The following is a 12,296-nucleotide window of genomic DNA, read 5'->3' as shown; positions in this document are numbered from 1 at the left end:
GTCAAATAGTTGGTCTGGACCAGAGGAGAGCAGAGACAATACAAAATCAGAAGACACAAGAGAAGTCAGTAAATTGGTTGAGGTCACAACAGGAAACAAATACACAAGTTGGGAGCTGAGCACAGAGGACTGAACCAGAGTAGAACAAGGCTGTATCGGTCAGTTTCCAGCAAAATGCTTCGAGCTTTAGTATGGTGTTATGCTTTCTAATTGTCTGAAGCAGGTAGCAGATTACTGCAGCTCTACAATACACACCCATACTGCCAGACTGGATGGTACTACTGGTCCCAGCAACCCTAATCTCAGTGGCTGGACAGAGCCTGCACCATCCAGAGCTCCTGGTTTGACATCTCCTCCATTACCAGAGCTGCCTTCAGAATGAATAAGGTGGTGTCTGATGACAGAAGCAGATGGCACAGGAGCTGATCCCAGAGAAAATATGACGCACCATTTGCAGATGCCCTAATATATCAAAATGGCAGAAAACCAGAGCAGTAGAAATCCCCATAATTTAACTCTATTTTGGAAATTCTAACTAATCGATAAGAGTAGTGACTATTTTGATTCCTCAGGCACTTTCTGGAAATTAGCAAGCAGTGGATGTTGTAGAGTGAAAATTGTACATTTGCCATTTTATTATCCAATGCATAGTGCCCATATTGTGCCCCATGTGTGGTGAACACACCGTAAATAAAGTGGGTTCTTGTCAAGATAGTAATGCTAAATACATGGATGCTAAATGTGATATGGGCACACGGCAAGGCTCAGACGTAAGAGGGAAATTTGACTTTGCAAGAGCCGATAATGCTGGACTGGTTTATCCAACCATGTTGCCTACCAAGTGCCTTTGAGCCACTAATAATGTGGAAACCTCTGTTTTTCCATTGACAGATGAAAGACCTGAGTGGGGACTTTGTGAGATGAGTAGAAGTTTTTATTGGTATTATTTTCACCAACATACCATTGTTTGGTGTCTTTTTATTCCATATTTGGAAGGCAAAATGAACAATAAGTTCCACACCATTCCCCACTGGTTCATGCTACGCTATTACACTGTGAACTGTTGTATTGGTGAATAGTTTTTATTATTTTTTATTATTATTATACATTTTTATAGCGCCATTTATTCCATGGCGCTTTACATGTGAATACGGGGCAAATATAGACAAATACATTAAACATGAGCAGATAACAAGGCACACGAGTACATAAGGAGGGAGGACCCTGCCCGCGAGGGCTCACAGTCTGCAGGGGGTGGGTGAGGATACACTAGGAGAGGGAAGAGCTGGCTGTGCGGCTGTTCAGTAGGTTGAGGATCACTGCAGGCTGTAGGCTTGTCGGAAGAGATGAGTCTTCAGGTTCTTTTTGAAGGTTTCTATGGTAGGCGCAAGTCTGATGTGTTGGGGTAGAGAGTTCCAGAGTATGGGGGAAGCACGGGAGAAGTCTTGGATGCGGTTATGGGAAGAAGAGATGAGAGGGGAGTAGAGAAGGAGGTCTTGGGAGGACCGGAGGTCGCATGTAGGTAGGTACCGGGAGACCATGTCACAGATGTATGGAGGAGACAGGTTGTGGATGGCTTTGTATGTCAGTGTGAGGGTTTTGAACTGGAGTCTCTGGGCGATAGGAAGCCAGTGAAGGGCTTGACACAGGGGAGAGGCTGGGGAATAGCGGGGGGACAGGTGGATTAGTCGGGCAGCAGAGTGTAGGATGGATTGGAGTGGTGCCAGAGTGCTAGAGGGGAGTCCAGAGAGTAGGAGGTTGCAGTAGTCGAGGCGGGAGATGATAAGGGCATGCACTAGCGTTTTTGCAGTGTTGCGGTCAAGGAAAGCACGGATCCGGGAAATATTTTTGAGTTTGAGACGACAGAAGGAGGCAAGGGCTTGGATATGTGGCTTGAAAGAGAGGGCAGAGTCGAGGATCACCCCGAGGCACCGGGCGTGTGGGACTGGGGATAGTGAGCAGCCATTGACATTGATGGATAGGTCTGGTGGAGGGGTAGAGTGAGATGGGGGAAAGATGATGAATTCTGTTTTGTCCATGTTCAGTTGTAGAAAGCGAGCAGAAAAGAAGGCTGAAATGGCAGACAGACAGTGCGGGATTTTGGTAAGCAAGGAGGAGAGGTCAGGTCCGGAGAGGTAGATCTGCGTGTCGTCAGCGTAGAGATGGTACTGCATACCGTGGGATTCTATGAGCTGTCCCAGGCCAAAAGTGTAGATGGAGAAGAGTAGGGGTCCTAGAACAGAGCCTTGAGGAACACCGACTGACAAGGGGCGAAGTGAGGAGGTGGTGTGGGGGAGGGAGACACTGAATGTTCGGTCTGTCAGATATGACGAGATCCAGGAAAGGGCCAAGTCTGTGATGCCAAGGGATGAGAGGATTTGTAGCAAAAGGGAGTGGTCTACAGTGTCAAAGGCAGAAGACAAGTCCAGGAGAAGGAGGACAGAGTAGTGTCGCTTGCTCCTGGCAGTTAGTAGGTCATTGGTGACTTTAGTTAGGGCAGTTTCAGTTGAGTGATGGGAACGGAAGCCTGATTGTAACCGATCAAAGAGGGAGCAGGAGGAGAAGTGGGAGGACAGTTCAAGATGGACGTGTTGCTCCAGCAATTTGGAGGCATAAGGGAGAAGAGATATCGGGCGATAGCTAGACACAGAGGATGGGTCGAGGGAGGGCTTTTTGAGGATGGGTGTGATCTTGGCATGCTTGAAGGATGAGGGAAGGACACCTGTTGTGAGTGAGAGGTTGAAGAGGTGCGTTAGGGTTGGGATGAAGACCGTGGAAAGGTTAGGGATGAGGTGGGATGGGAGCGGGTCAAGCGTGCAGGTGGTGAGGTGTGATCTTGACAGGAGGGTGGAGAGCTGATCTTCTGTCATGGTGGAGAAGCTGGTTTTGGAGGAGCAGGGTTGAGCAGCTAAGAGGGGCAGTGGGCGCTGTGGGCCAAAGCTTTCTCTGATCGTATCGATCTTCTGTTTAATAGTTCAATATTATTACATAACTTTCCATTTTTACTGTCAGATGTAGTAAAAATGTTAGAAAATATAAAAGGATATTTTATTCAAAAATAATAATTTGTTTTATTCTTTGCAGATGACTGTACCAGGAGATCAGAGGGACAGCTGACATCTTCAATTTTTAAATTAGATGATCTTGAGATCCCACAGGATACAATTGAAGTGAATGCCTTTACTCAAGATATATCATTATCCCTTCACAGCAAATATCTGTCGTCTTCTCCTTTGAGACAGGTCCTGTCTTCTGATTCATTACCAAATACTAAGGATAATCAAAGTCACAAAATAAGCATTAAAAAGCTAATTGCTCCTAAAGCAAAGAATCCATTTTCACATTCAGAATATGGAAATAGTTTTCCTCTCAAAAAATCTTTTCTTAAACATCAAAAAATTCTCACAGCTGAGAATGGATTTTCTTGTTCCAAGTGTGGGGAATGTTTTAACCAAAAACCAGATCTTGTTATTCACAAGAGAACTCACACAGAGGAGAAGACATTTTTATGTTCAGAATGTGGGAAATATTTCACACAGAAATCAAGTCTTGTTAAGCACCAGAAAACTCACACAGGGGAGAAGCCATTTTCCTGTTCAGAATGTGAGAAATGTTTTAACAAGAAATCGAATTTGATTAACCACCATAGAATCCACACAGGGGAGAAGCCTTTTTCCTGTTCAGAATGTGGGAACTATTTTACCCAGAAATCAAATTTGGTTAAGCACCAAAGAATTCATACAGGGAAGAAGCCTTTTTCCTGTTCAGAATGTGGAAAATGTTTTAGCCTGAAATGGAATCTTGTTATACACCAAAGAACTCACACAGGGGAGAAGCCATATTCATGTACAGAATGTGGGAAATGTTTTAACCAGAAATCAGATCTTGTTACTCACAAGAAAACTCACACAAAGGAGAAGCCGTTTTTATGTTCAGAATGTGGGAAATATTTTGCAAAAAAATCAAGTTTTGTTAAGCACCAGAGAACTCACTCAGGGAAGAAGCCCTTTTCCTGTTCAGAATGTGAGAAATGTTTTAACCAGAAATCAGATTTGGTTAACCATCAGAGAACCCACACAGGGGAGAAGCCTTTTTCCTGTTCAGAATGTGGGAAATATTTTACACAGAAATCACATTTTGTTAAGCACCAAAGAATTCATACTGGGAAGAAGCCTTTTTCCTGTTCAGAATGTGGAAAATGTTTTAACCTGAAATGGAATCTTGTTATACACCAAAGAACTCACACAGGGGAGAAGCCATATTCATGCTCAGAATGTGGGAAAAGTTTTAACCAGAAATCATCTTTGGTTAAGCACCAGAGAACCCACACAGGGGAGAAGCCATTTTCCTGTTCAGAATGTCTGAAATGTTTTAACCAGAGATCAGCTTTGGATAAGCACCAGAGAACTCACACAGGGAAGAAACCTTTTTCCTGTTCAGAATGTGGGAAATTTTTTAAGCATAAATGGAATCTTGCTACACACCAAAGTTCTCACACAGGGGAGAAGCCTTTTTCATGTTCATAATGTGTATAGCGTTTACCTTACTTCGGGCCTTGGGGGACACTCGCTTTGTTTGGGAATAACGCATACAGGCATAATTTCTCCACAAATCAATCCATACGGTTTATTAAAGCGTCATAAACCGCACCATAAGCCAGGTTACACATCACCAGCTAACACTTAGTCTGTTACTTTAACACGTGTGGCTTTACAAAACATTCGGTAGTCACGCCTTATCTCCAGTCACCAGGTGACTGCACAGTTCATTACAGTTCATTGTATGCATCAACGGAACATGTTAACCACCAGCAGTCTGTTCCAATGGCAGATATGTCTCTACCGTATATTACAGGTTTTTTCCCATACCAGGGGTTATCTCTCAGGAGGTTCGACTCCACACACTGACTCCTGCCAGTGCTGGTTCACAGGCTCTGTAGATGCAGCCTTTCCATGCGATTGCAGGAAGTCCAATCACAGGCACTTCCAACACACAGGCCATCAGTCCATGATCTTATCAGGTGCTTGCAGGACTCCAGTCCATCCCAGGACAATCCAACACCCTGACCATTCCAGGACTCACACTCTTACCAGGTACTTACAGGACTCCAGTCCATACCAGGACAATCCAAAACCTCGAGCATTCAGTCCATAGCCTCACCAGTGCTTCCAGGACTCCAGCCCACTTCAGGACAATCCAACACCCAGGCTATTGCAGGACTCACTCTTCAGTGCTTCCAGGACTTCTCCAATGCCAGGAGACTCCAACACTGACCGTCCACTAGGTTCACGGTCTCAGGTGCTTCCAGGAAGACTCCACTCACAGGAGCTTCCAACACAGACCATCCAGGACCTTGCACATGGACCAAACAGATCCATACACTCTGAACCCATGTGACCCATACCCTGGTCACATTATCTAGGTGTAACCACTCCCCTGGGTGGGAGTGTGGGTTTGTGTGGCTAGTTTGACCCACCCATCTTTCAAAACTTGCCCTGCCAGTCTCCCATTAGAACTACCCCATTACTTGTGGGACTACAGGTCCCAGAACACCAACCTAACTTCAGACTGACAGCGCAGAGTGTCTTCCTCTGCAACACACACACCGGCCATTTACACTCCTGCCGGACTTTGTCTCATCACATTTATGCCTCCAAGCACATCTTGAAGCGCACACACAGCGCCCCCTGGCTGCAACGTGGGTCACTGCACCACATGTGGCAATGATAAATCATATTTTGTTAGGCACCAGAGAATTCAAATTGGGGAGAAGCCCTTTACCAGTTTAGAATGTGGAAAATGTTTTGTGATTAAATCATCTCTTCTTTGTCGCCAAAAAATTCATTCAGGGAACAAGCTTTTTTCTTGCTCTTAATGTGGGAAATGTTTTACACGGAAATCAACAACAGTGAAGCCCTTTTTAATGTTAAGTATATTTTCTCCTTAAAGAGGTTGTACGCTACTAGGACAACCCCTCATCATTCCTTAGGTTTGGTATAATTAAAATAAAAACACTCATACTCACCTTTGGTGCCGGTGCCATTCTAGTGGTGTTAGCACTTGTGTTCCCGGGGCTTATGTGAGATTGTTACATCACATGAGTCCTATGTCCAAGCAGCGCCGGCTTCACTGTCCCCATCTTCGGATGTATTGCCCGTCAACAGGAAGCCAGGGCTGCGGCTGCTCTTTGACTTTTTCACTATGTTCGATTTGTCCGAAGGTGAGGACAGTGACGCCAGTGCTGATTGGGAGCATGGTTCACATCACGTAACAACCTCACATGAGCCCCAGGAGCACAATTATCGACACTGCTGAAATAGCGTTGGCATTGGAGGTTAGATTAAGTGTTTTAATTTTAAGAGGACCAAACATGAGGAAGGACAAGGGGTTGACTGAGTAGTGGACAACCCCTTTAAACATCAAAAATCTCACACAGAGTCAAGCCATTATCATACATAGAGTATAAAAAAGGAATTACTGGAAAATCATGTTAAGTTGACCATCAAAAATAACTCACAGGGGTAGAAATTATATATGCTATTGACAAATTGTAAAGAAATGTAAAAGCACTATAATAATAATCTTTATTTTTATATAGCGCTGACATATTCTGCTGAGCTTTACAGTTTGCACACATTATCATCACTGTCCCTGATGGGGCTCACAATCTAAATTCCCTATCAGAACCTAACAGGAAGACAGGCCTATTTTTGGCACTTCCTAACTTCAATATAATCCTACAAATAAAAGGAAGTAGATGCCAAGTACTGAAAAAAATATCAAAATATACATTTTTATTCAATTTTCATTTAAAATAATAGTCAACGGAGTTACAGATGCAAAATATACTGCTTATTACAGGTCAGTATTAGCCTTATTACAGGAAGTCCTTATAATAATTAACCAAAAGTGTAATACTATTAAAGTGCATTTATATGGGAAAGCAATATGCTCGATCTATATCCTATAATTCATGATACTCAAATAGACCAATAATAAATATGCCATTCCAAATAGTAAGTTTCCATACAAATGACTCATTCATATATAGTGCTGCATGAATACTTAGTGCACGATAACACATCTACTATATAATTGTCTAAGGGTCACTTCCGTCTGTCTTTCTGTCACGGATATTCATTGGTCGCGGCCTCTGTCTGTCATGGAATCCAAGTCGCTGATTGGTCGCGGCAAAACAGCCACGACCAATCAGCGACGGGCACAGTCTGGAAGAAAATGGCGGCTCCTTCCTCCCCGCAGTCACTGCCCGGCGCCCGCATGCTCCCCTCCAGTCACCGCTCACATAGGGTTAATGCCGGCGGTAACGGACTGCGTTATGCCGCGGGTAACTCAATCCGTTACTGCCGCTATTAACCCTGTGTGACCAAGTTTTTACTATTTATGCTGCCTATGCAGCGTCAATAGTAAAAAGATCCAATATTAAAAATAATAAAAAAAATAAAAAATCATCATATACTCACCCTCCGGCGCCTTTCCCGCTCTTCACAACGTTCCGGTGCTAAGGATGGTATGTGACAAGGACCTTCCATGACGTTCTCGCGCAGGCTCGAAGGAGCTGCGGTACCATGGAACAGGCAGGGACAGCGTCAGGAGCAGGTGAGTATTTAATATTCACCTGTCCGCGTTCCATCCGCCAGGCGCCACTCCGTTTTCCCGTCCTCTTGCAGTGACTGTGCAGGTCAGAGGGCGCAATGACATATTAGTGTGCGCGCCGCCCTCTGCCTGAACAGTCGAGAGTTGAGTATGTGATTTTTCTTTTTTATTGCAGCAGCAGCATTACATGAGGCACAATGCTTTATGGAGCGTCTATGGGGCCATAAAGAACTGCATGGAGCATTAAATGGGGCATCTATGGGGCCATAACTGCATGGAGCATTATATTGGGCATCTATGGGGCCATAAAGAACTGCATGGAGCATTATATGGAGCATCTATGGGGCCATAACTGCATGGAGCATTATATGGGGCATCTATGGGGCCATAACTGTTGTGAATTCAGCTTTTGGGCTCCCTCCGGTGGTTGTAGAGGGTAATGCAGTTGTGCCTGGACTGCAGGAGTGGACAGGTGTATCTACTAATTGCAAAACTGACTGGGGTATATAGCTTTGCAGGATCCTTTAGTCAGTGCCAGTTGTCCATTGTTCTGGAAGGATTCACTTCCCTGCTGGTCTCTCCAGTTTGCTGTGCTTTTCTACAAAGATAAGTCCTGGCTTTGTTTTTGCTGTCCACCTGCAGTGGACCTTATAGTTCTGTGCTTTTTCATGTTTTTGTCTTGTCCAGCTTAGTCTGTGAAGGATTTTTTGCAGCCTAGCTATTTCTCTGGAGATGCAGATATACCCCCCCATGTCTTTAATCAGATGTGGTGATCCGTATTTTCTGCGGTGGATATTTTCTAGTGTTTTTATACTGACCGCATAGTACTCTGTTCTATTCTTTCTTTTTAGCTAGTATGGCCTCCTATGCTAAAATATGATTTCATATCTGCGTATGTTATTTCCCTCTCCTCTCACAGTCAATATTTGTGGGGGCTATCTATCCTTTGGGGATTTTCTCTGAGGCAAGATAGGTTTCCTGTTTCTGTCTTTAGGGGTAGTTAGATCTTAGGCTGTGCCGAGGGGTCTAGGGAGTGTTAGGTACCCCCCACGGCTACTTCTAGTTGCGCTGCTAGGTTCAGGGTTTGCGGTCAGTACAGGGACCACCTTCTCCAGAGTCCGTCTCATGCTGCTCCTAGGCCACCAGATCATAACAGGACAACTGGCCAACAATGAGTTAATTGCATCTCAGAAGAAGGGCGGGAAGCTTTTGAGCCATTTTTTTTCCTTAGCCTGTTTGGTATTTTCCTCCCTCTTTACCTCTGGGTGGCTACGGAGTCTAGTATTAACATGAATGTTCAGGAGTTAGTTTCTTGGGTGGATCAGCTTCCTGCTAGGGTACAGGGTATTTCAGATTTCATTGTTCAAACTCCTGCCTTAGAACCTAAGATTCCCACTCCTGATTTATTCTTTGGTGACAGATCCAAATTTTTGAGTTTCAAAAATAACTGTAAACTGTTTTTTGCATTAAGACCCCGGTCTTCTGGTGATCCTATTCAGCAGGTTAAAATCATCATATCTCTGCTGCGTGGTGACCCACAGGATTGGGCATTTTCCCTGGAATCTGGCAATCCTGCTTTGCTTAATGTTGATTCGTTCTTTCAGGCATTGGGGTTGTTGTATGATGAGCCTAATTCTGTGGATCAGGCTGAGAAAATCTTGTTAGCCCTGTGTCAAGTGTTATGATACGGTGGTCTAGGAGCAACATGGAACGAGCTCTGAAGGAAGAGGTAACTGTACCGACCGCAGTCCCTAAGCTCAACACAACACTAGAAGTAGCCGTGGAATGCTCCTAACTCTCCCTAGGCATCTCGTCACAGCCTAAGAGCTAACTACCCCTAAAGAAAGAAGCAGGAAAGCTATCTTGCCTCAGAGAAAATCCCCAAAGGATAGATTAGCCCCCCACAAATAATGACTGTGAGTGGAGAGGGAAAAGACATACACAGAATGAAACCAGGATGAGCACAGGAGGCCAGTCTAGCTAAATAGATAGGACAGGATGGAATACTGTGTGGTCAGTATAAAACACTACAAAAATCCACGCAGAGTTTACAAAAAAATCTCCACACCTGACTAAAGGTGTGGAGGGCAAATCTGCCTCCCAGAGCTTCCAGCAAGACAGAATTAATTCACACTGATAAGCTGGACAAACAGAAAGCACAGAATGGATAAGTCTACAATCTATGGACAGAAAAGAGCAAGCAAAAACTTAGCTTTGCTGAACTGGTCAGGATAACAGGGAACTCCAAAGAGATGTGAATCCAACCAGGAACCATTTACAAGTGGCACTTGCTGAAGAAAGAGCCAGGCCTAAATAGCCGAGCAGAAGAGACAATAAGTGGAGGCAGCTGATGACAGCTAACTCCAAGGAGCAGCCATACCACTAGAAACCACAAGAGGGAGCCCAAGAGCAGAACTCACAAAAGTGCCACTTACAACCACCGGAGGGAGCACAAGAGCGGAATTCACAACAGTACCCCCCCCCTTGAGGAGGGGTCACCGAACCCTCACCAGAGCCCCCAGGCCGATCAGGACGAGCCAAATGAAAAGCACGAACCAAATCGGTGGCATGGACATCGGAGGCAACAACCCAAGAATTATCCTCCTGGCCATAACCCTTCCACTTGACAAGATACTGAAGCCTCCGCCTCGAAAAACGAGAATCCAAAATCTTCTCAACCTCATATTCCAACTCTCCCTCAACCAACACCGGGGCAGGAGGGTCAACTGAGGGAACAACGGGCACCACATATCTCTGCAACAAAGATCTATGGAAAACATTATGAATGGCAAAAGAGGCTGGAAGAGCCAAACGAAAAGACACCGGATTAATAATTTCAGAAATTTTATAAGGACCAATAAACCGAGGCTTAAACTTAGGAGAAGAAACCTTCATAGGAATATGACGAGAAGACAACCACACCAAATCCCCCACACGAAGCCGGGGACCAACACACCGACGGCGGTTAGCAAAACATTGAGCCCTTTCCTGAGACAACGTCAAATTGTCCACCCCATGAGTCCAAGTCTGCTGCAGCCTGTCCACCACAGAATCAACACCAGGACAATCAGAAGGCTCAACCTGCCCAGAAGAAAAACGAGGATGAAAACCAAAATTACAAAAGAAAGGTGAAATCAAAGTAGCCGAACTAGCCCGATTATTAAGGGCAAACTCGGCCAACGGCAAGAAAGACACCCAATCATCCTGATCAGCAGACCCTTCACAGATGTGGGTTGGATCCAGTCATGAATAGCTTGGACCTTAACAGGATCCATTTCTATAGACGAGGGAGAAAAAATAAAACCCAAAAAAGAGACCTCCTGAACTCCGAATAGGCACTTAGACCCCTTCACAAATAAAGCATTATCACGAAGGATCTGGAACACCATCCTGACCTGCTTCACATGAGACTCCCAATCATCGGAAAAAATCAAAATATCATCCAAATATACGACCATGAACTTATCAAGATTATTGCGGAAAATATCATGCATGAAAGACTGGAACACAGATGGAGCATTAGAGAGCCCAAATGGCATCACAAGGTATTCAAAATGGCCTTCGGGCGTATTAAATGCAGTTTTCCATTCGTCACCCTGTTTAATACGAACAAGATTATATGCCCCTTGGAGGTCAATCTTAGTAAACCAACTAGCCCCCTTAATCTGAGCAAACAAATCAGTAAGCAAAGGCAAGGGGTATTGGAATTTGACCGTGATCTTATTAAGAAGACGATAATCAATACAGGGTCTCAAGGAGCCATCCTTCTTAGCAACAAAAAAGAAACCCGCTCCCAATGGTGACGAAGAAGGCCGAATATGCCCCTTCTCCAAAGACTCCTTAACATAACTCCGCATGGCGGCATGCTCTGGCACAGACAGATTGAAAAGTCGGCCCTTAGTGAACTTGCAACCAGGAATCAAGTTAATAGCACAATCACAGTCCCTGTGCGGAGGAAGGGAACTGGACTTGGGCTCATCAAATACATCCTGGAAATCCGACAAAATCTCAGGGACCTCAGAAGAGGGGGAAGAGGAAATTGACATCAAAGGAACGTCACTATGTACTCCTCGACAACCCCAGCTAGTCACCGACATAGTTTTCCAATCCAGCACCGGATTATGTTCCTGTAACCATGGAAATCCCAGTACAACAACATCATGCAGGTTATGCAACACCAGAAAACGGCACTCTTCCTGATGTGCAGGAGCCATGTACATAGTCATCTGTGTCCAGTACTGAGGTTTATCCTTGGCCAAGGGTGTAGCATCAATACCCCTCAAAGGAATAGGGCTCTGCAAAGGCTGCAAGGAAAAACCACAGCACCTGGCGAATTCTAAGTCCATTAAGTTCAGGGCAGCACCTGAATCCACAAATGCCATGACAGAAAAGGACGACAATGAGCAAATCAGGGTCACAGATAAGAGAAATTTAGGCTGTATAGTACTAATGGTAACAGACCTAGCGACTCTCTTAGTACGCTTAGGGCAATCAGAGATAACATGAGCCGAATCACCACAGTAAAAACACAGCCTATTCTGACGTCTGAATTCCTGCCGTTCTATTCTAGTCAAAATCCTATCACATTGCATAGGTTCAGGACTTTGCTCAGAGGATACTGCCATATGGTGCACAGCTTTGCGCTCGCGCAGACGCCGATCAATCTGAATGGCTAGAGACAT

The 12,296-nt window shown here is 44.8% G+C and overlaps 1 protein-coding gene across 2 annotated transcripts in view; it reads left to right on the top strand.

The window, feature by feature from the left end:
- The window catches only part of LOC138664114 (oocyte zinc finger protein XlCOF6-like), a 103,594-nt gene extending 96,583 nt beyond the window's left edge, over nucleotides 1-7,011 (top strand). Inside the window, exon 7 of one of the 2 annotated variants that reach the window (XM_069750540.1) lies at nucleotides 3,085-7,011. In XM_069750540.1, coding sequence (XP_069606641.1) covers nucleotides 3,085-4,526 — 1,442 coding nt within the window. In that variant the 3' untranslated portion in view covers nucleotides 4,527-7,011. The remainder of the gene's footprint in view (nucleotides 1-3,084) is intronic. The other variant, XM_069750541.1, reaches the window with a different exon arrangement.
- The last annotated feature ends 5,285 nt before the right edge of the window (nucleotides 7,012-12,296 follow it).

The sequence above is a fragment of the Ranitomeya imitator genome, chromosome 2, assembly GCF_032444005.1.
Source record: "Ranitomeya imitator isolate aRanImi1 chromosome 2, aRanImi1.pri, whole genome shotgun sequence".
NCBI classification, from domain to species: domain Eukaryota; kingdom Metazoa; phylum Chordata; class Amphibia; order Anura; family Dendrobatidae; genus Ranitomeya; species Ranitomeya imitator.
The sequence above is the reverse complement of the archived record's forward strand: the minus strand, read 5'-3'. Positions and strand labels throughout refer to the sequence as shown.